The sequence below is a fragment of a genome, unplaced genomic scaffold, assembly GCF_019419815.1.
Source record: "Pyrus x bretschneideri cultivar Hongxiangsu unplaced genomic scaffold, Pyrus_bretschneideri_v1 Contig42, whole genome shotgun sequence".
NCBI classification, from domain to species: Eukaryota; Viridiplantae; Streptophyta; class Magnoliopsida; order Rosales; family Rosaceae; genus Pyrus; species Pyrus x bretschneideri.
This window is the reverse complement of record NW_025999746.1, coordinates 340,750-364,218: the sequence shown is the minus strand read 5'-3', so window position 1 is coordinate 364,218 and position 23,469 is coordinate 340,750. Positions and strand designations below refer to the sequence as shown.

At 36.5% G+C, this 23,469-nt stretch overlaps 2 protein-coding genes across 2 annotated transcripts; both read left to right on the top strand.

Moving 5' to 3' along the window:
* Positions 1 to 6,843: 6,843 nt before the first annotated feature.
* On the top strand, positions 6,844 to 7,720 carry LOC125469407. The gene has a single exon (XM_048566722.1). It carries the CDS (start codon positions 6,950 to 6,952, stop codon positions 7,580 to 7,582), a length of 633 nt encoding a protein of 210 aa, XP_048422679.1. The 5' UTR covers positions 6,844 to 6,949; the 3' UTR covers positions 7,583 to 7,720.
* Positions 7,721 to 18,408: 10,688 nt separating this feature from the next.
* Positions 18,409 to 19,280, top strand: LOC125469404. Its single transcript, XM_048566717.1, has one exon. It carries the CDS (start codon positions 18,523 to 18,525, stop codon positions 19,153 to 19,155), a length of 633 nt encoding a protein of 210 aa, XP_048422674.1. The 5' UTR covers positions 18,409 to 18,522; the 3' UTR covers positions 19,156 to 19,280.
* Positions 19,281 to 23,469: the final 4,189 nt, after the last annotated feature.

Genomic DNA, 23,469 nt, shown 5'->3' with positions numbered 1-23,469 from the left:
AAACCATGAGGGTGTGGTAGGGGCCTAAAGCGGACAATATCATGCTATGATGGAGTCGAGCCAGGATGTGGTGGGGGTCCGGGCCGGGATGTGACATCAAACTTGTATAGACCAAAATTTGTGTTCTTAACTCTGATTTGGGTTTTGAATTTTGTGTCAAATAAAGGTGTTGCTTGGATAGAGTTAAGGTCTTGGACGCTGATGTTGCCTAGCTTTACCTTCGAGTCTTGACTTTCATCACAGTGAGACTCATCGAGGTTATGATGATGATCTGAAACACAATGAAAATACCAATGTATATAGTCAATTTGATTCTCTTCTGGCGTTTTAGCTCATTAGCAAATTGCAAAGATTCCACATCACTATTTTTCCGAGCCATGTTAGTTATCTGCTAGATTTTGTTGGTTTCTTTTGTGGGATGAAAGCTTGCAAGTGGAGGGAGTTTGTTTGTGGAAGTGATGGAAGACAGTGGATTAATTGGGTTCTTTAGAGAAAGGCCTTTTAAACTCTTATTTTCCAAAGAAAAACCCACATAATAGTAAACATTCAAATAAAACCCAAAATTCAAATAGACTACCATGTAGACAAATATATAACCAATTATTACAACATATTTACAACTTATGCCACAAAACCCTCATTATGTCAATAAATATTATTACTTACCCCAATTATTATTAGCAATTAACCCCATATGGAAATTTTACCCTTCTTGTGTCATAAATATTAGTAACATATATATATATATATATATATATATATATTAATTTATCCATATCCATAAACAATTATGGGCACATTTTTCGTATGAAAAAAGAAAATCCTTTGTACAATCAGTTATTTTGCATCAAACAATATTGTTTGATAAAATAACAAACCAATTAATATTTTATGTTGTAGGTAAATTATTTTACATAGATTATTACATACATTAGACATTTTTATTTTACCTAGATTATTACATACATTAGACATTTTTTATTTGTTATTATATATGCATATTAAAAATAATTTATCTATATTTATATGTAAAATATAAGTAAATTAATTTTGAATCAAATACCATTTATTTTGTAGGTAAATTAAAATAGTAGTTACATTGTTTTGGTCAAGTTAAACAGTGCCCAAATTATATAGTAAAAACTAAACCAAGACAAATTATCACCATTAAAATAAAAAAATAGATACATTAGTTTGTTTTTTATAAGATTAAACAATAGGTAAATTATGTTGTAGGTACATTATGTTTGTTAAAAAAAAAAGGGAAAATTGAAAGTAGTAGATATATTAGTTTAAACCAAATTTCCTTTATTTATAGGTGAATTATTTGCGTGTATTATTACATATATATTGAGCACATTTTATTACTAATATATATGTGTGCAATTGTGACAATCCGTCCTAAATTTTACGTTTTATTAATTTTAGAAGCGTGAATTTACGAAAATGCCCTAGAGGTAAGGACTTTGACTTCCGTTGATCATCGGTTAGAGTGACGTATGACTTATTCTTTTAGCATATCCTCGTAGTACTTGCCACTACGAACACATAGGCGAAAGCCATTCGCGAGTTCGAATTATAACGTTATAATTACGGATGTTTGAAGTTGGTTATTTAAAGGTAGTTAAATTATTTGAACTCCGACCTTGTGGGAAGACTAACTAATCAGCCTTAAGTAAAGAGAGAAAAAGGGACCAATCAAATTAAAAGGGATGGAGGACCAATGAGAAATCAAAAAAAAAAAAAAAAAAAAAAAAAAAAAAAAAAAGACGGGGGAGTAGCCTTCGCATCAACCCACACCCATCGCGAACTCCCATTTTCTAAGGCCGATTCCGCCCAACTCCGGTGGAGATTTTCAACGCCACCATCACCATCTTGAACCTCTCATTCCCCTCTACAAAACCCACCCATGAACCACCTTGATTAACCACGGTATGTAGTGGTTTGAGGCCATGAAAGTCGACGAAAATCAATAGTACTCCGACCACCTTTTTCAAATTTTCGGCAAATTGGCAAAGCGATGGCCGATGCTACCACTTGAGCTTTGTAACCCATCATCCCAGGAGAAAATCCCAACCAACCTTGATCCCGTTGGACCACCGTAGACGACGAATCGACGTCGGGAAGTTTTAGGCACCAGCTAGCTTTGTGGGCAAAATTGACCCCCTTCCGTCCACTTTTGGACTTTTGGCAGGTATGAAAGTTGTTCTTCGCTTTGAGATCTTCATTCCTGTAAATTTTGGTATTTTTTGAAAATAGTTGGATTTTCCGGCGAGTTGGGATGGCAGACTGCCACCCGCGGCGGCGCGTGGCCAGTGGGCCACCAATGCAATTTTTTTGGAATGTCTTTAATTTATTCTTGATATTTGAATGACGTAGGTTGATCGTTGGAACCTAAATTCTCTACGATACGTTAATAGGTATTTATGTGAATCGACGATCCAACCGTCGGATCGTCACCAAAATTTGTTACATTGTAGTACATAATATTTGTAGAATGTAGGAACTTACGGATTGGGAATCTGACTTATAGATCTTTCCGAATTGGATTTGGGAATTGGCGAGGATCCAACCGTTGGATCGTAATAAAATTTTATATGTTATTCTAGAAGCATAATGTGGATCTTTGGAAGTTACAGATTGGAAATCTGATATGTTGATCTTCCGAATCGAGTTATACAGGGTTGTAGACCCTACCGTCGATCAAAGATCGGCGGTTGACTTTTGGTCAATGGGTCTCAAATTATTATTAAAGGCCCTTGAGGATATGTTTTATGTAAATTATGTATTATATCAGTAAAAACTTTGAGACGTGATTTGATAATTGGTCACAGGTGACGATAGATCGTGATGTCTAGATGTGCGTGCAAGACAATCATAGCGTGGACTCCAGGTGAGTGAGTCTTTTTCTTTCATAGGCATATAATTGATAGTTCCACAAGCACTTCTAAAGTGATCTATGCCTGTTACCTACAATTAATCATTGCGAACTACGAATGGCTTGATCCCTGTTTAGGGTACGTAGGCAGTCTAATAAGACGTTAGATGCAGCCATATAATAAAAGAGATTAAATAATTGAGACAATAACCTTGTTTAGTGAATTGAGCAATGTGAGGGACATTGGTGGGAAGTGTGAGATTTAGCTTTATGATTTGGTGATTAAATGTTGATCATAAATCAATGCGTGAAGAATCAAGAAATTGAAGTAAGGAAAGGTAAGTAATGATAGTTAATTTAACTAGTGTCTAATTAGGCTTAACACTGATGATTACTCTCAAAAGTAAATAGTTTGGGAGTAGGGTATCATTGATTGTACATGTTACGCTGTATTATGTATTTTGGGAATATCATGAAATGTTTGGGTTTAGATTGCATCATGGCATATTCATATGGATATTACCTGAACCTAACTATTGTGAATGCTTTGAAGTGCTAAATGATGTCGCGGACGCCCAAGTAAGCTTCAGGTGAGTACATGTTGATGATAGTGATTGTAGTGAGTATGATTGTGTTAAGATATATTATAGCTCATAAACCTACACCCCGGTGTTAGTGCTCCCGCCTGTGTCCAGGGCATAGTCCTTCACGTGATGTTCACCTCACGCACATTATGCTCACCTTGGATCCAAGGTAGGTGCACAGCCCTGTCGTACATACCACTTTAGGTGGTTCCGACTCGTAGGTTACCCGCGATTATTCGCATAGTTTTCACGTGATTGTAGCACTTGAGCGTATTTATTTACACCCAGTCTTGTCGTACATACCACTTTAGGTGGTTCCGACTCGTGTGCAGGTATACTTATTGAGCTATTGGCTAACATGATTGATGAGATATGTGATGAGATATGAATAAGTCGCACAGGTCACTATAGGTGACTTCGACTTATATGCTAGCCATGATTGATGAGATATGTGATGAGATATGGATAAGTCATACAAGTCACTATAGGTGACTCTGACTTATATGCTAGCCATGATTGATGAGATATGGATAAGTCGTACAAGTCACAAGAGGTGACTTCGACTTATATGTTAGCCATGATTGATGAGATATGGATAAGTCGTACAAGTTACTATAGGTGACTCCGACTTATATGCTAGCCATGATTGATGAGATATGGATAAGTCGTACAGGTCATTAAAGGTGACTCCGACTTATGTGCTAGCATTGATTGATGAGATATAGGTGCAGTCGTACATGTCACATTAGATGACTCTGATTGATATATCATTTGGTATTGATTAAGTTCATTTGGCCTACTTATTAATGCATGGTGGTGCTGATGGACATGGCAAACCGTGGTTTTGGCCATTTTTGAGTATGGTTTGGATATATGTATATATGTTGTATTGTCTTATGGAAAACGATACGGGTTTTACATTGAGGGGCATTACTCTTAGAAAGGTAATAACTTTGGGAAACTTGGTTTTATTGCTCACTCACACTCTGTTTGGTGCCCTCCAGGTTTTAGCTGCTAAGTTTGTATCGACAAGGATCTATGGCGAATCTTAGAATTGATGGATAGTGTGTGAAATGGGTTCACTCTCGCTCACAACGCACTCTGGTATTTAAAATTTTTAGGTTCAAATTATTCACATTTATCTACAATCTATCACATTTTATGGTTTCGTCACGTTTCAGGTGTCGGCCAGCACAGCTTAATTCAGGGTCCAAGTGGTACTTAAAATTTTTAGGTTCAAATTATTTATATATATCTAACCATTTAAGATGGAATCTGATGTTTAGTGGTACAAGCTTCCACGAAATGCTGAAATGTAACCAAACACGTGTCCATCATTGGGATTTTGACTATAGCCAATCTAGACTGCTGTATATAGGATGAAGGCTTTTACATGACATAGCTTACAAAGAAAAGGATAAAATAAAATAAGACGTGAGCTGCATTTCTCTCTAAGACTTGGAGAGATCCAATTGTTTGTGTTCTAGGAAAAGTCTTTATAGGTTCTTTCCATTATATTAATCATTTCAATCACACGTTGAACACAATATTAACTTGAATATTAAATTAAGCTTCTTAAGCCTTGTTGGATTGGTTTAAGGTTCTGCTATATTTATCATTTCAATCACATGTGAACACAATATTAACTTGAACATTAAGTTTATTTGCTGGATTGGTTTTAAGGACATCTTTCATTCCTTAATTTTATAATTTGAACACCCCATTCCCCTTTGTTTCTTTAAGAAATAGAAAAAGGCAAGTATTTTTGGTCCATCATTTTTCTCCTCTGCACTCATCTTCTTTTTTTATTTTTTTTATTTTTATTTTTTTATTTGCATTTCTCCATTTTCCTAGTCTTACGATTGAGTAAATTAAAGAGTAACTAATGTAGAGGTGAGCTTGAGTTCAAGTGGCTTGAGAAGTTCCAATCTTGGCAGTGAACTGAGCATTTGGGTGTTGGTTCTCAATGACGCGGCCAAGTTGACGGAAAAGTTTGGACTTGTGTTTATAATGAAGAAGAAGAAGTCTTCCACGATGGACCGCACCATTGCTTTTGACTTGTCATCAAAGCTGCTCAAAAGGAAAATAAATAAATAAATTTTTAACATTTTCCCAGCGAAATAGGTGCAGTGCAGGTCGTTGGGCAAATGTACATAATCTCGTTGGGCCACAATTTTAATTTTTTCAGGAAAACATAAAAATTTTGCCTCATTCTTTTTCCAAAAAAATAAAATTTACCTCAGGTAAAAGTGTTAGCTCTACGAAATATTCTAAAATTTCTTCTGTCAAAGGCTATTTCCCACAATTTTTTTGTCAAAAGTAATTTGGGCTATCAAGTTTAAGTGACATTTGCCCAACGAACTTGGTTAGTTTGCCCAACGAAATTTTAGGATTTAGGAACAGGTGTCATAATTTTCGTGTTTCACATTTATAGTTGAGTTTCTTATTTTATTTTATTTTCTTTCTTTAAAAACTCAGGAATGAGAACTATTTTAGTATGATTTAAACTAAATTCAAACATAGGATTTTTTATTTATTTATTTATTTATTTTTTAAGAAGAAACTATATTTCATTAGGAAAACTTTAATCATAAAGGACATCTAAGGACATCAAAGACATTAAAAAATAAACTCAAAAGAAAAGGCTACATATATCACAAAATTTTAGCAACAAAACTCATACAATCCAAAATGACCACAACCATAATTTGATCTATAACTCTAAACCTTTACTGCCACCATAAATTAAAACTGTGTCGTCATAAAACTCATTGCATCTCACCATAAAGAACCAATGGAACAATATTGAGGATTTGTGAAATCGAACGTGGTCTCAAACAATTTAGATGCATAATAACAAACAATAGTCTTGATTTGACTTAGTAGGAGAAACAAAACACAAGAGTAAGCAAAGTGCTTCAAATCTGTAATGCATTAAAAAAAAAAAAAAGAAAAAAAAAGAAAGAGAATAGAGAAAGAATATCATTAGTGGACTTGGCATGGAAGAAAATTAGAAAGGTAGTGACGGGGAACTCAGATCTGAGCATGCCTCAAATTAAATCACCACTAGAAATTACAGAGAGATATCATGCACCATAAGGGAATATTATTCACTTTAAGAAATTTACAAAGGAGATATTGTGCACCATAAGAGAATATTATTGTCATGTGGGACTACAGAATAAAATCAAAGTTCATAAACAGTAAAGTACCTTAAAATACATCTTTCCACCTGTCGTTAGGTGATTTGCTTCACAAAAAGTCATCGACCATCTAGAACTAGAAGTCAATAATTCCACCTTCGGCAAAGAACGCGTTTGGCGTCTGCAATAAATTAATTCCTGGACAAACTCCAAACATTATATATAGCACCTACTTTTCCATCATCTCCACAAACAACTCCCCTCCACTTCCAAGTTTCATCGTTGGAAAAATACATCACAAATTAAGAGAATTTTCTTTTCACTTGTATCACTAAGAGAAGAACATGGCCGAGAAGAACCAACAGGTTTATCCTTTGGCACCAGCAAATGGTTACACAAGAAGCGATGCAGAGTCTTTGGAAACCGCTGATGAGCTGAAGCGCAAGAAGAGAATCAAATTGGCCATTTATATTGGCATTTTCATTGTGTTTCAGATCATGGTCATAACCGCGATGAGTTTCACTGTCATGAAAGTAAAAACCCCAAAGGTTCGGCTAGGCAACATCAACGTGCAAGACCTCAACTCCGTCCCAGCAACACCTTCATTCGACACTAAATTCACAACACAAATCAGAGTCAAAAACACAAATTTTGGTCCATACAAGTATGATGCAGGCATTGTCACGTTTTTGTACCAAGGCGCGACTGTTGGGCAAGTTTCTATTCCCAAGAGCAAGGCTGGAATGTTTTCCACCAAAAAAATCAATGTCGAGGTGAACTTGAGTTCAAGTGCATTGAGCGGTACCAACCTTGGCAGTGAAATGAGCAACGGGGTGTTGACTCTCAACAGCGCAGCTAAGTTAACAGGAAAAGTTGAATTGATGCTTATAATGAAGAAGAAGAAGTCTTCCACCATGGACTGCACCATGGCGTTTGATTTGTCATCCAAGACGCTCAAAAGTTTGCAGTGCAAGTGATTACCTGCGACATCAATACTTGTACTTGATTTGTTAATTTTTTAATTCGTTCTCTTTGTTACTTGCATTTTGTTGGAGAACTATATATTAGATTTCTCTATAATTTTAAGCCAATGAGGCCCCGGGCCTGATTTGTTATTTCTTTTTCGTTATTTTATAGGATTGGATATAGAAATGGTCGCTTATTTTCTCTAACATCTTTAGTAATCGCAAAATTTTAAGCCTAATGAGGCCCCGGCCTACTTATCATCAAATGGAATCCATCACAGAATTTCATAGAATTTTGAGAGTGATGTACCATTGTAGACATCGAAATTTCAGTGAAATAAATGTTAACCAATACAACACTTATTTCACCTATATCATTCCCTCACTTCACCAATAACCTCCACTCATTTCACCTACATCATCCATTTACCTTACTTACAACCTCCACTCATTTCACCTACATCATCCATTTACCTTACCTACAACCTCCACTCATTTCACCTACAACCTCCACTCACTTCACCTACATCATCCACTCACTTCACCAAAAAAAAATGGATGGTGGTGATTCGCTCTCAAAGCCTATAAATAGGCTTCTCCATCAAGAGGAATAGACAGACACCAAAGACCAATTCACAAATACATTTCTCTACTCCCAAAATGGAAGAGAATACTCCCCACACATCCAAAATCCTTGAAGCTTTGAAACTCTAAAGCTCTCAAGCATCCAACCCCCAAATTCCCAAGAATCCCGAAGAATGGAGAAAGCACTCTTCATTCTTCGTCAAATTCTCCTTCAAGATCAAGCCCCGACGGCCCTTGAAGAAAGTGTTCATCGTTCATCCTAAGATCAAGCCCCAACGGCCCTTTGGATCAACAGCACAAACAAATCCACACATCTATTCTTCAAGATCAAGCCCACAAAAGCCCTTGAAGATCCTTGAAGATCCATTCATCAACTGTTCATCCTTAGATCAAGCCCTGACGGCCCCTTGGATCAACAAACAAATCCACACATCTATTCTTCAAGATCAAGCCCAAAAGCCCTTGAAGAAAACCAACTGTTCATTCAAGATCAAGCCTCGATGACCCTTGAAGAAAACCAACCGTTCTTCAAGATCAAGCCCAAAAGCCCTTGAAGATGCGCTCATCCATCAACATTCAAGATCAAGCCCTGAAGGCCCTTGAAGAAACTTCCATCAACCTTCAAGATCAAAGCCACGAAGGCCCTTGAAGAAACTTACAACTGTTAATCCAAGATCAAGCCTCAACGGCCCTTGGATCAACAAATCTACATCTTACGGAGATCGAATCAGAGGACCAAATTTAAGAGATCGTAACCCCAAAATCATCAAACCAAAAAATATTATTTTGTACACGTATTCTTGTTTCTTGTTTTTTCAGGAATTTTCCGTGTTCACAAATTTGGCACACCCAGTGGGACATCTCTACCTCTCATCTCTGTCTCTGTTCAAGATATTCACGCACATTCCATGGTTTCAAACAAAGAACAAGTCATGACCATCTGCGCTACCTCCATTGAAAAACAGCTGGTTCAAATGAAGGTAACAATTACAAGGCTGATAAAGACTGTGGAGGAGAAAAACTTGCAAACCACCGGACTCATCAACCGTCTAGAGGCGAAACATGGCGTTAAAGTGAAACCAAGCTCTCTTCCAACTAAGAAGACTAAAGAAGGCTTCAACCCAAATGCCTACGAACTCATGTCAAAGGCTAGGCATGACTTTGCTTCCTCTTCAAATCTTGGAAAGAAGGTTTCAAACACCGTCAACGACAAAGATCGTGACCTTATCGAGACTTAAAAGAAGTTGAAGGAGCATGATTACGGAGTTGACAACAACAAAGCTGGACTTGGCTTCACACTAAATGCACCCGTGAAGATTTCAAGCAAAGCGAAAAACACTAGCGCTCAACACATCAGCGTGAGCATTGAACAAAATCAAGAGGAGCCTAAACCTCTTATTCGAGTATCAGTCTTCGATAGGATGAGCCATTCAAGCTCCAAAATTTCAGTGCTTAATCGCATTGGTAGTCAAGACCGAACCTCTGTCTTCAAGAGGCTTAACGCGCCAACATCCCAAAGCTCTGTTTTTGAAAGGTTGTTAAAGCCTAAGAAACAAAGCAACGCAGCTATCTCTCCTCTACGACGATCAGCTTCGGAAAGATTTGAAGATAATGAGAAGCCTTTTGGAAAGAGGAAGACAACACCAAAGGAAGAAAAGTTCGATGGGTTAGCAGAAAAAGGCGACGTTCGAAGCTTGATTCCTTCAAGGATGAAGCGCCAAGCAATCCTAGAGGTCGACAAAAAAGGACCACTGAAGGTAAGGAGGCGCATCATCGTCCACACTGGCAAATCTTCATGCCAACAAACCCAAGAGGACGACACTGAAGATGAAAGCCCTAAGAAAGATGTCACTTTTGGCTCTTTCGACTCAAAGTCTTCACCTCGACTATTGGGGGCATGCTCCAAGTCAAGTGAAATTGAAGAATGGACTCATGTCACTCCGAAGAAACTGCACGAGAAACATATGTCTTCTCCACAAGTGCACCAATCAGAAATGAGGGAAAGCAGCTTTCGCCAACCTCCAAAGCAATGTGAAAATGTTGAAGATAAGAAAATTTCAACACAAAGATCGTTCGTGCGGGATCTTTTCTTCCTTGAAGACTTATTCAATTTCTCGATCAAGGCTCCTTGCTATGAAGATTGTGAGGAATGCCTTTCGAAGATCGCTTCGAAGAAATTGGACAAGCAGCAACCATCTTGTCCACAAGTTTAGCAGTCGAAAAGGGGGCAAAACAGCTCTTGTCAACCTCCAGAACAATGTGAAAGTGTTGGAGATAATGAAATTTTGACACAAAGATCGTCCATCCCCATCACAATGTGCAACCTCTTCCCAGAAGACTTCTTCAATTACTCGGTCAAGGCTCCTTCCTATGAAGATTGCGAGGAACGCTTCTCCCAGATCGCTTGACAAATCCACAACAACAACCAAAGCTCCTCGTTCGCACGAGCCTAAAAGGTGACAACCACGCTCCTTGCCTGCACGAGCTGAAACTGCAAACGGCACCAAACGCTCCTTGCCTGCACGAGTTGAAACTGCAAATGGCACAAAACGCTCCTGGCCCGCAAGAGCATAAACTGTGTACAGCAAAATCATCATCAAAATCACCAAAAAAACAAAAAAAAAAAAAAGGGCAAAGAGAAAGAGAGTAATCAGCCGGCACTTGGAGTCAGTCTTCCGATCTGGAACCGACTACCTGGAATCTATTCCCTGGTTGCTTACCTAGCATTGCTCTCGAGTAGTCATCTTCAACGGTTGATACACTTCCAGAGAAGGGACCACATCTGCTTGGAGAACAGCTAAGACGAGTGACAATGAAACATCAATCTTGTGGATCGTCAGCAAACGCAACAACTGCATATGCTGAGTCATCCTCTAACCCTCTTCAATATGAATTGGAAAGATTGAACAAAGAAACAGGTCATCACCTCCACCTCGTGCTTGCCTGCCATGTGTCTGAATCCTAAAACCGTTCATGGTCCTATTTTCACTCAAGATCAAGCCTCGATAGCCCTTGAAGAAATCATAAGTCCGATTCAAAATCAAGTGTTCACCACCCTTGAATCAAATTCAACTCCAGATAAAAGGAGTAAGTTCAGACCTTCGGGGGAGACCAAAAGAATCCTCCAGCCCAGTTCAAGATTAAGCCTGTGGAAAATCAACGATTGGAGGAAACCAGAAAATCTTCCAGTCGAACTCAAGATCAAGCCTCGATGGCCCTTGAAGAAATTTCCAGCCCAATTCAAGATCAAGCCTCGACGGCCCTTGGGTTGACATTTACATTAAGGGACTTCAAAACGCATCTTCTACATGTGACAAGCACATGTCTACGACGCGCCTTGAAGTGGGGGCATTTGTAGACATCGAAATTTCAGTGAAATAAATGTTAACCAATACAACACTTATTTCACCTATATCATTCCCTCACTTCACCAACAACCTCCACTCATTTCACCTACATCATCCATTTACCTTACCTACAACCTCCACTCATTTCACCTACATCATCCACTTACTTCACCTACAACCTCCACTCACTTCACCTACAACCTCCACTCACTTCACCAAAAAAAAATGGATGGTGGTGATTCACTCTCAAAGCCTATAAATAGGCTTCTCCATCAAGAGGAATAGACAGACACCAAAGACCAATTCACATATACATTTCTCTACTCCCAAAATGGAAGAGAATACTCCCCACACATCCAAAATCCTTGAAGCTTTGAAACTCTAAAGCTCTCAAGCATCCAACCCCCAAATTCCCAAGAATCCCGAAGAATGGAGAAAGCACTCTTCATTCTTCGTCAAATCCTCCTTCAAGATCAAGCCCCGATGACCCTTGAAGAAAGTGTTCATCGTTCATCCTAAGATCAAGCCCTAACGGCCCTTTGGATCAACAGCATAAACAAATCCACACATCTATTCTTCAAGATCAAGCCCACAAAAGCCCTTGAAGATCCTTGAAGATCCATTCATCAACTGTTCATCCTTAGATCAAGCCCCGACGGCCCCTTGGATCAACAAACAAATCCACACATCTATTCTTCAAGATCAAGCCCAAAAGCCCTTGAAGAAAACCAACTGTTCATTCAAGATCAAGCCTCGACGGCCCTTGAAGAAAACCAACCGTTCTTCAAGATCAAGCCCAAAAGCCCTTGAAGATGCGCTCATCCATCAACATTCAAGATCAAGCCCTGAAGGCCCTTGAAGAAACTTCCATCAACCTTCAAGATCAAAGCCACGAAGGCCCTTGAAGAAACTTACAACTGTTCATCCAAGATCAAGCCTCGACGGCCCTTGGATCAACAAATCTACATCTTACGGAGATCGAATCAGATGACCAAATTTAAGAGATCGTAACCCCAAAATCATCAAACCAAAAAATATTATTTTGTACACGTATTCTTGTTTCTTGTTTCTTGTTTTTTCAGGAATTTTCCGTGTTCACAACCATCACATTTGATTTGTCATCAACGGCAGTCCAGATTACGTTTAGAATGCAAGTGGAACCACACTTGATATTTCTTTAACCTTCAAATCCTAAATAGTATGCTAGCCCATTTGGTGTCGAGTTTTTATTCAAACTAGACCCTTGCAAACACTAAGTATGTACAATTTTTTTTTTTTTTTTTTTTAACAAATGATATTATCTACATTAAGAGGTGAAGTGTAGGTTGGGCCTCATACTTTGCTAGCCATAATAATATAGTTCAAATTTATATTTGGCAAGAATCGCACTTAACAGGCCTCTTACTTATAAGTGAAGAATAATATCACTAGACCGAAATACTAAGTTACTACGGTCCAGATTTATTAGAATTTTGATAGTTACGCACCATCACATGTGATTTGTCATCAAAGACGGTCCATATTAAGTTTAGAATGCAAGTGGAACCACACATGATATTTCTTTAACGTTCGAATCAGTATGCTATTTTTTATTTTGCTAAGTCTCACAATGTGCTAACCATAATAATGTGGTTCAAATTCGCATTTGGGGAGAATAGAACCTAAGACCTCTCACTTACAAGTGAAGAGGAATGCTACTAAATTGTAGTACTAAGTGACTACGAATATGTAATTGGCTTTTTATAATTTTGTACTTTCGTATTTTTAAATGTTTTTTTTGAATTTTTTTAATTTTTAAAATGTAAAAGAAAACTAATAAAAATAACAACCCCATAAACGTGGGGACTCTTTAATTATCACCATGGAAGTTAAACTACTATTTTACCCTTTTCAAATCAAATGGTTTTCCTTTAAAATCGTAACTAGAGAAGGGCAATTTTAGGTAGTTCAAAAGCTTCACATTTCAAAAGCACTCAACTAGCCCCTTGCTTCTTGTTCCTTTCTTGTCGAATGTTTTGCTCCTCATGCACACAGATTGCGATTACTTCATTTAAATCCCACTTTTCCTTTTGAGCAATGTAAAGCTCTTCAACTAAGAGTACTGTAGGGAGTTTCAGGCAAAGTGAACCATGAAAGGATCTTCAATCTTAATGTCCAGTGCATGAAGCTTGGCAACCACATCAACCATGGAAAGATGTGTTCTATTACATCACCACCAATTTACTTAGTAGTATTCAGGGTGTTCATTAGGGTTCCCTTCTCAGCTTTCTTAGATTCCTTAAATTTGACTTCAATGGAATCATGGTATGCCTTAGCATTATCAGACTCAGTGATGGCTCCTCGAAAAAGATCAGACATTGACCTCTTGATCACCAACAATGCCTCCCTATTTGCCTTAATCCACTTCTCATACTCATTCTTTTTGTCAGCAGGTGCATCATCTGCAGGCTTGGCAGGTTCCTTTTCCCATAAAGCTAAATCGAAACCCATAAGTCTTAGGGCTATTTCAATGTCTTGTCTCCACTTAATATAGTTGGTTCCATTGAGTGTTTTTGAATTGAATTCTGGGAGCTAAGAACTGAAATTTTCAAACAAAAGGAAGAAAAATTCAAGACCCTACGTACTTTACAACTGAAACAACTCTAACCTTTGTTTGGTATTCAAGTTTAATCAGTACCAGTACAAAAATATCAAATTACATGAGCAAGGAGTTGAACACATGAAAATCATCCACCTTTGTTTGGAAATTAACTTTCACAGGCTTCATGCAATTCATACTTTTCACTGAGCTATTAGTAATCAAACCAATTAAGGTCAATCACACCTTTGTTTTGGGGATGTAACCTCATTGTTATGATTACTGACACAAAGTGATCAACTAGACCTTGAATTTTAGCAGTACTTGAATCAATGAGACGGGTTTGTTGTTTTCCTTTTCACCCAAAAGCATCTCAAAACATTGATCATGTGATGACTTGCAAGCTTTCAAAATAAAACTTTCAGTAAATAACATACTTAACAAACAAGGTTCTGAAACAAAAAATTTTCCAGTTTTTATAAAGATTGGATAATTGGATTTCTGTAGCGAAATACGGTAAACCTTATTGAGGTTGGCCTTATTAAAAATTGGTGAAGTGATATTTGATTTTGTTGGTTGATTAACATAGTTAATTGTTAATATTGTGCAGCTTGGATTCATGAAATCTTTTATTTGTTGTGATTGTGGAATTGTGTTGGAACTATGTGATATATGTGAATGACGAAATGACAATACTCTAGCTGGTATATAGTTTCACTATGTAGTTTGGAATCTAGTGATTCATGCTACTCGAGTTTCATTGAGTGATTTTGGAACTCTATGTTTATCTGCTAGAAGGTACTATAAGAAATATCAGAGTTTAGCAAATGGTGAATTACGAATGGCTTCATCTCGTCATAGGGTGCGTAGGTAGTTTAACACAAAGATTAGATGCAACCATGAAATATAGTAAAAAAAGTTGTTATTGAACAGTTGGGTTGTTTCTGGTTATGACTCATAAGCAAGGCATGATGATGAACAAATATTTTTTGATGTCACATATCGATTCTAGACGTATTTTGGGATTGGGACGTGACGTGACGCTACTTTCATTCCAAAATAATCCTGATTAACTGTAATGACCTATTAATTGTTGGATTAGGGTCTAACATCCAACAAAAAGAGCAACCTTCAACAAGTAAACAGTAACCATGAAATAGTCAAAAGTAAAACGAACGTGTAAAATTACACACATCTACAAGGCTTTAAACTTGACAAAGCAACATATATTAAAGACAGGAAGAAAGGGAAACCTAGCATAGAAGGTTAAAAAATAATCAATAAATATTTTATAAAATACAAATTCAAGGGTTGCACAAAAGTACAACAAATCAAGAACTAGTCTTTTGTTCACTCGCAGTTTGAGTGCTAAAGATGTTACAGAAAGACGCAGTTCAACTCCACCCTCTTGCTCCACGCCACTTATCTTGTCCAGTCACTTGCATTGCAAACTTTTGAGCGTCTTTGAACAAATCAAATGCAATGGTGCAATCCATGGTGGAAGACTTCTTCTTCATTATAAACATCAGCTCAACCTTTCCGGTCAACTTAGCCCTGCTGTTGAGAGTCAACACCCCACTGCTCAATTCCCCGCCAAGATTGGAACTGCTAAGTGCACTTGAACTCAAGCTCACTTCAACATCAATTTTTTTGGTAGAAAGCATCCTCGCCTTGCTCTTTGGAATAGCAACTTGCCCGACAATCACACTTTGGTACAAAAACGTGACAATGCCAGCATCAAACTTGTATGGACCAAAATTTGTGTTCTTGACTCTGATTTGTGTTTTGAATTTTGTGTCGAATGAAGGTGTCGCCTAGATAGAATTGAGGTCTTGGACACTGATGTTGCCTAGCCTTACCTTCGGGGTCTTAACTTTCATCATAGCGAGACTCATCATGGTTATGACGATGATCTGAGACACAATGAAAATAACAATGTACATGGTCAATTTGATTCTCTTCCGGCGTTTTAGTTCATCAACAGATTGCAAAGATTCTGCATCACTATTTTTCCAAGTCATTGTAGTTATCTGCTAGATTTTGTTGGTTTCTTTTGTGGGATGAAAGCTTGGAAGTGGAGGGAGTTTGTTCGTGGAAATGATGGAAGAGTAGTGGGTTATATATAAGGATTTAAGATGGAATATGATGTTTAGTGGTACAAGCTTCTACGAGATGCTGAAATGTAACCAAGCACGCGTTTCTATAGGATTTTTGATATGGATAATGCTAGAGACACTAAATTTGAAGATAAAATTTGAAAATTAAATGATGTGTTATCAATAGAAACGAACACGTTTATCAACGCTTAAGTAATAAACTAATAATCAATTTTTATGTCCTTTAGTTTTCAAAATTTTATCTATAAATTTAGTTTTCTTAGTATTACCTTTTTGTCATATAGCCAACCAAGACTTGCGTCTGTATGTAGGAATAAGTCTTTTATCTGATATAGCTTACAAAGAAAAGGAAAATATAAAAATAAGACGTGAGGTGCATTTCTCTCCAATAAGACTTGGGGAGATCCAATTGTTTGTGTTCTAGGCAAAGTCTTTATAGGTGTTTTCCATTATATTAATCATTTCAGTCACATGTTGAACACAATATTAACTTTAATATTATATTAACTTTCTTTAAGCCTTGCTGGATTGTTTTAAGTTTCTATTATATTTAACATTTCAATCACATGTGAACACAATATTAACTTCAATATTAAGTTTATTTGCTGGATTGGTTTAAGGACATCTTTCATTCCTTAATTTGAACACCCATTCCACCTTGTTTCTTAAAGCAATGGAAAAAGGCAAGTATTTTTGGCCCATCATTTTTCTCCTGTGCACTCATCCATTTTATTTTATTATTATTTTTTTTTTCCTGCTCCTGCATTTCTCCATTTTTCTAGTCTTATGATTGAGTAAATTAAAGAATGACTAATGTCTAATGTAAAGGTGAGCTTGAGTTCAAGGGCCTTGATAAGTTCCAATTTTGGCAGTGAACTGAGCATTTGGGTGTTGGCTCTCAATAACACGGCTAATTTGATCGAAAAGTTTGGACGTACGTTTATAATGAAGAAGAAGTCTTCAATGCACCATTGCTTTTGATTTGTCATCAAAGCCGCTCAAAAGGAAAATAAATAAATTTTTAACGTTTGCCCAACGAAATAGGTGCAAGGCAGGTCGTCGTGCAAACCTACATAATTCCATCGGGCCACAATTTTAATTTCGTCCAAAAAATTTAAAAATTTTGACTCATTTTCCCCCCAAAAAAAATCAATTTTCCCCTAGATAAAAGTGTTTGCTCAACGAAATATTCTAAAATTTCGTCGATCAAAGGCTATTTCCCACCATTTTTTTTCATGAAAAGTAAATTGGGCTGACATGATTAAGTGACCTTTGCCCGACGACCTTGGTTAGCTTGCCCAACGAAATTTAGGTTTAGGAACACGAGTCATAATTTTTGGATTTTGCCATTTATGGTTGAGTTTCTTATTTTATTTTATCTTCTGTCTTTAAAACCTCATCAATGAGAACTATTTAAGTATAATTTAAACTAAATTCAAATATAGGATTCTTTTTTTTTTTTTTAAGAAGAAACTATATTTTATTAGGAAAACTTTAATCGTAAAAGACATCAAAGGACATCAAAGATAATAAAAAATAAAATCACATCATAAAATTTTACCAAGACTCAAAACAAAACTCATACAACCCAAAATAACCAAAGTCATAAGTTAACCTATAACTCTAAACTTTGACTGCCACCACAAATTAAATCGTGTCGCCATGAAACTCATCCCATCTCGCCATAAAGAACTTATGGAACAATATTCAGGAATTGTGAAATCGAACTTGGTGTGAAACGATTTAGATGCATAATAGCAAACAATAGTCTTGATTTGACTTAGTAGGCGAAAAACACAAGAGTATATTGCAACAAAGTGCTTCAAATCTGTGATGAATTGAAAAAAAACAAGAAGTTAGAGAAAAAATATCATGAGTGGACTTGGTAGAAAATATCTGAGCATGCCTGAAATTAAATCACCACTAGAGAAATTACAGCAGAAAATATCATGCACCATAAGGGAATATCATTGTCATGCGGGACTTAAAAAAGAATAAAATAAAATAAAAAGAATAAAATCAAAATTTATAAACAATAGGGTACCTTAATATATATCCTCCACCTGTCGTTACTCGTTAGGTGATTTGCTTTACAAAAAGTCATCGACCATCTAGAACTAGAAGTCAATAATTCCACCTTCGGCAAAGAACGCGTTTGGCGTCTGCAATAAAGTAATTCCTAGACAAACTCCAAACATTATATATAGCACCCTACTTTTCCATCATCTCCACAAACAACTCCCTCCACTTCCAAGTTTCGTCGTTGAAAAAATACATCACAATTTAAGAGAAATTTCTTTTCACTTGTATCACAAAGAGAAGAACATGGCCGAGAAGAACCAACAGGTTTATCCTTTGGCACCAGCAAATGGTTACACAAGAAGCGATGCAGAGTCTTTGGAATCGGCTGATGAGCTGAAACGCAAGAAGAGAATCAAATTGGCCATTTATATTGGTATTTTCATTGTGTTTCAGATCATGGTTATAACTGCGATGAGTCTTACTGTCATGAAAGTTAAAACCCCAAAGGTTCGGCTAGGCAACATCAATGTGCAAGACCTCAACTCCGTCCGAGCAACACCTTCATTTGACACTAAATTCACAACACAAATCAGAGTCAAAAATACAAATTTTGGTCCATACAAGTATGATGCAAGCATTGTCACATTTTTGTACCAAGGCGCGACTGTCGGGCAAGTTTCTATTCCCAAGAGCAAGGCTGGAATGCTTTCCACCAAAAAAATCAATGTCGAGGTGAGCTTGAGTTCAAGTGCATTGAGTGGTACCAACCTTGGCAGTGAAATGAGCAACGGGGTGTTAACTCTCAATAGCGCGGCTAAGTTGACGGGAAAAGTTGAATTGATGTTTATAATGAAGAAGAAGAAGTCTTCCACCATGGACTGCACCATGGCATTTGATTTGTCATCGAAGACGCTCAAAAGTTTGCAATGCAAGTGATTAATGACCTGCAGATCAATACTTGTACTTGATTTGTTGATTTTTTTTCATTCGTTCTCTTTGTGACTGCTTGTATTTTGTTGCAGAACTATATATAAATAGATTTCTCTACTATTTCAAACCAAGCCTGATCTGTTATTTCTTTTTCCTTTTTTCCGTACGATTGAATACAGAATAGATGCTTCTTTTCTCTAACATATTTAGGAATTGCAAAATCAATAGAATACCTGGCCTACTTATTATCAAATTGAGTCCATCACACAATTTTAATAGAATTTTGATAGTGATGCACTGTCACATTTGAAATGTCATCAAAGACGGTCCAGATTAAGTTTAGAAGGCGAATGGAACCACACATTATATTTCGTTAACCCTAAAATCCTAAACAGTATGCTTGCCCATCTGGTGCGGAGGTTTTATCCCAACTAGCCCCTTGCACACACTACGTATGTGTAATTTGCAGTTTTGTATTTTTGTATTTTTTTAATTAATTTTTCTAAATTTGAATGAAAAATAATAAAAGTTATCACCCCAAAAATGTGGGGACTCTTTAATTATCATCATGAACTCTTTAATTAAGCTGCCCATTGTGTGGCTTAGCCAAACTTTCTCTCCCTTTAATATAAAAATATCGATGTACTAAAAAAAAATTAATAATTATCATCATGGAAGTTAAATTTTATTTTACCCTTTTCAACTTAAATTGTTTTCCCTTAAAATCTTAATTAGAGAAGGACAATTTTAGGTATTTTAAAAACTTTACCATTTCAAAAGCACCCAAATAGCCCCTTGCTTCTTGTTCCTTTCTTACTGAATGTTTTGCTCTCGTGCACACAGATTGCAATTAATTCATTCAAATTCCATCCTTTTGAGCAATGTAACTGCTCTTCAGCAAGAGTACTCAGGAGGTAGAGAGTTTAGGGCAAGGTGAACCAAGAAAGGATCTTCGACGGAGGTCAGACATTGACCTCTTGATCACCAACTTTGTCTTCCTATTTGCCTTAATCCACTTATCATACTCATTCTTTTTGTTAGCAGGTGCATGATCTGCAATCTTAGCAAGTTCCTTTTCCCTTAAAAGCTAAGAACTGAAATTTTTTAAAAAAGTAAGAAACATTCAAACACCCTATGTACTTTGCAACTGAAACAACTCTAACCTTTGTTTGGTTTTTAAATTTAATCAGTATCAGTAAAAAAATATAAATTACACGAGCAAGGAGTTATAAACATGAAAATGTTCGCATGCAATTCATACTTTTGATTGAGCTGAGAGCAATATGATGACGGGTGATGAACGAAATGCCCGCATGTAACCAAAGCAGTATAATTCTCTTCCCTTCTAATCTCTCTCCCCTTCAATCCCCTTTTATTTAAACGGTTGCGATTATGTCACGTATACATCTTGTTTTGAATTTTTTATGTACAAAATAAGACAAAAAGAAGAGTGTGAGAGGAGGGAATGGTAATAGGATGGGAGAGAATCATACCCCACATATGGGCCTAGTGTAGTGTTTTTGACTTATATTCAATCTAGAGGGTTGTAGGAAGAAGTCTTTTATGTCACATATGTAGCTTACAAAGAAAAGGATATAAAATACGAATAAGACATAATGAGGTGCATTTTTCTGTAAGACCTGGAGATACAATTGTTTGTGTTCTAGGCAAATTAAGTCCCTGTGCCACCATCACATTTCCCCTTAGAATATTGCCATGGGAGATGATTTCCGATCACACACCTATTTTAGTCACTCTTTGTCTAATTGATTAAGTAACCCAAAAGCAACAAACAAGATGAAACATGGATATGTGTGAGAGATTGAAATAAGTGCGTCTAGCATTTAAAAAAATAAATAAATTATATGTACTGTCAGATGTTGATGGATTGGTATCACCATTACCGTTAGAATTTACACATTTTATATTCATCATTTCAATCACATGTTGAACAAAATATTAGCTTGAAAATTAAATTAAGTTTCTTAAGCCCTTGGATTTGCTCGATTGGTTTAAGGCCTCTTTATCTTTCGATTTTTAATTATACAATTAGAACATTCAATTCACGTTGTTCCTATCAACAATAAAAAGGTGATTTCTGCACTCAAAAGTTTTTTCTTTTGCACTCTTTAATTTTTTTTAACTTATGATTGAATAAATTAATAAAATATTTATGAATAAAACAAGGAATAATACTTGGCTACTCAAAGATGAGTAGGAACTCCTACTCAAAATTTCTGAAAAATTGTTCGTTGTGAATCAATTAAACCATCCTATAACGATTGTCTTTGCAAAAAATCAATTAAACCTAAGGTCGTTTAATTATCAAACTGTTTAAAAACAATGAATGGTATTGGTAAAAACATTATGAATCGTCTATGTATTTGCTACAATAGATTGACTAAATGATCTTAGTTTTAATTTATTTTTTGCAGAGATGATCTTTACAATGTGATTCATAATATGAACGATTCTGATTATAAGCACAAAGCTCTGTGATTAAAACACTAAGAGTTTTAAGTATGAGTTCCTACTTATCTTTGAGTATCAAAATATTGTTCTAAAACAAGAGGATTCATGCAAGAAAGAAAATGAGAGTGAAAATTACCCTAGTATTGTAAACATTCCTAGTTTAAGTATGATTGTATAAATCCTAGATTTGATTTGATTCTAGTTATCCTTTCCTATTGTATCTTGTATTCCTTGGGGATGAAAGAATATCTTCTCTCCCTTTACTACTATAAATAAAGGCACAATGTAGGAGGGATAACAACACACACATTCCCCTACAATTTAACAAACACATCTCTCTCTCTTCTCCTTGTCGCCGGCCCTCTCTCTCCTTGTCAGATAAAATAGACCACAACACGTTATCAGCACACTCCTATCACTGCACTTAGGAATTTGACATTGAAGAATTTTTTTGCATCAAACTAGTTCATCCATATCATCATGCAATTGATGCGAACTAAGTAAACACACAAATTAAAACCCTCTTGTGACAATTGTAGTATATAAATAAGTAGGGATCGTTCTTAACCGGGGATTAGGAGGGATTGCAAAATCACTTGGAAACTGACTCAAAAACGTAAAATAAAGTTTAAAAACACTAAACTAGACTCAAAGAATGCAAACTAAACAATAAAACACTAAAACAAATCAAAAGACTCAAATAATACAAAACACTTATAAACACAAACTAAGACACTTTCTAACTAAATTGGACACTAAAGTAAAGGGGGATTGAGGTTTTGATGGAATTAAACTAAATGCACAGATTGTAATTTAAAGGCAGAATGTAAATATGAATGTGATGAAAATATGGATGAATGCTAGCTAGAAGGTTCTTCTCCACACATGTCACACTTGCATACACTTTGATTTTCAGTTGGTCTTTCGATAAATACTCAACGCCCCAAGTTAACTGTGAATTGCACTAATTAACCATCAGTTTTTCCACAAGTTATTAAGTTGGATGATTGCATACGACAACCCAAAACATTCCCTACAAGTTCCCTACATGAATTGCATAATAGAGATACAAGCAAGAATCATTAAGTTCTATGAAAAACATAAGCATTGACGAAGCATTCGTTACTATGAATTGCATGAAACTTATGCTAAGAATTCATTCAACGCGATCGTTTTCAAGCGACCTTCACTACTTGTGATTATAAGATTGTAACTATTAGGTGAAACTCCCTCATAATCTAGCATCATATTCATGCATGAAAACTAAGCGTGCACTCTCAATCAACATACACAAATAAGTTATCAATCAAATAGATGAACGAATTGAATCCACAACTTATGAAATTCCAACCAAAAGTAATCAATTCATATTGCAAGCATAAACATGGTTTCGAATCACCCCCTAGCTAACTAGGGGGATTTAGCCTCTCATGGTCACAAAAAGAGAATTACAAATGAATTTAAACATAAAGCATAAAGGATTGATTACACCTAGAACGCCCAACGAATCCACGTGAATTGGTGCGCGTCGAAGCTCCTCTTTCCTCTTCTCTTTATTGCTGCAGAGATGGTCTATGGAATTTCTGGAGGTTTTTCTGATTTGGGAATGGATTTAGGGAGGTTGGGTGGTGCGGCAAGGGTGTGTGGAGGTGTGTGGAGGTGTGGAATGGAAGGAGAATGGATGGTGGTGCTGCGGCAGAGAAGGAAAAAGTGGAAGTGGCTGCACGGTTTTTTTTGGGGAGAATGATGGCTGCGGCAATTTGTGAATTAGGTTATGGTGTTGGAAAGTGTATGAATGAATCAGAGGAATATGTGTATGTAGAGCCACGGTTTGTGAAATAAAAAATT

Excerpts from the sequence above, each read along its gene's own strand:
- LOC125469407 (XM_048566722.1), top strand. The coding sequence starts at position 6,950 with ATGGCCGAGAAGAACCAACAGGTTTATCCTTTGGCACCAGCAAATGGT.
- LOC125469404 (XM_048566717.1), top strand. The coding sequence starts at position 18,523 with ATGGCCGAGAAGAACCAACAGGTTTATCCTTTGGCACCAGCAAATGGT.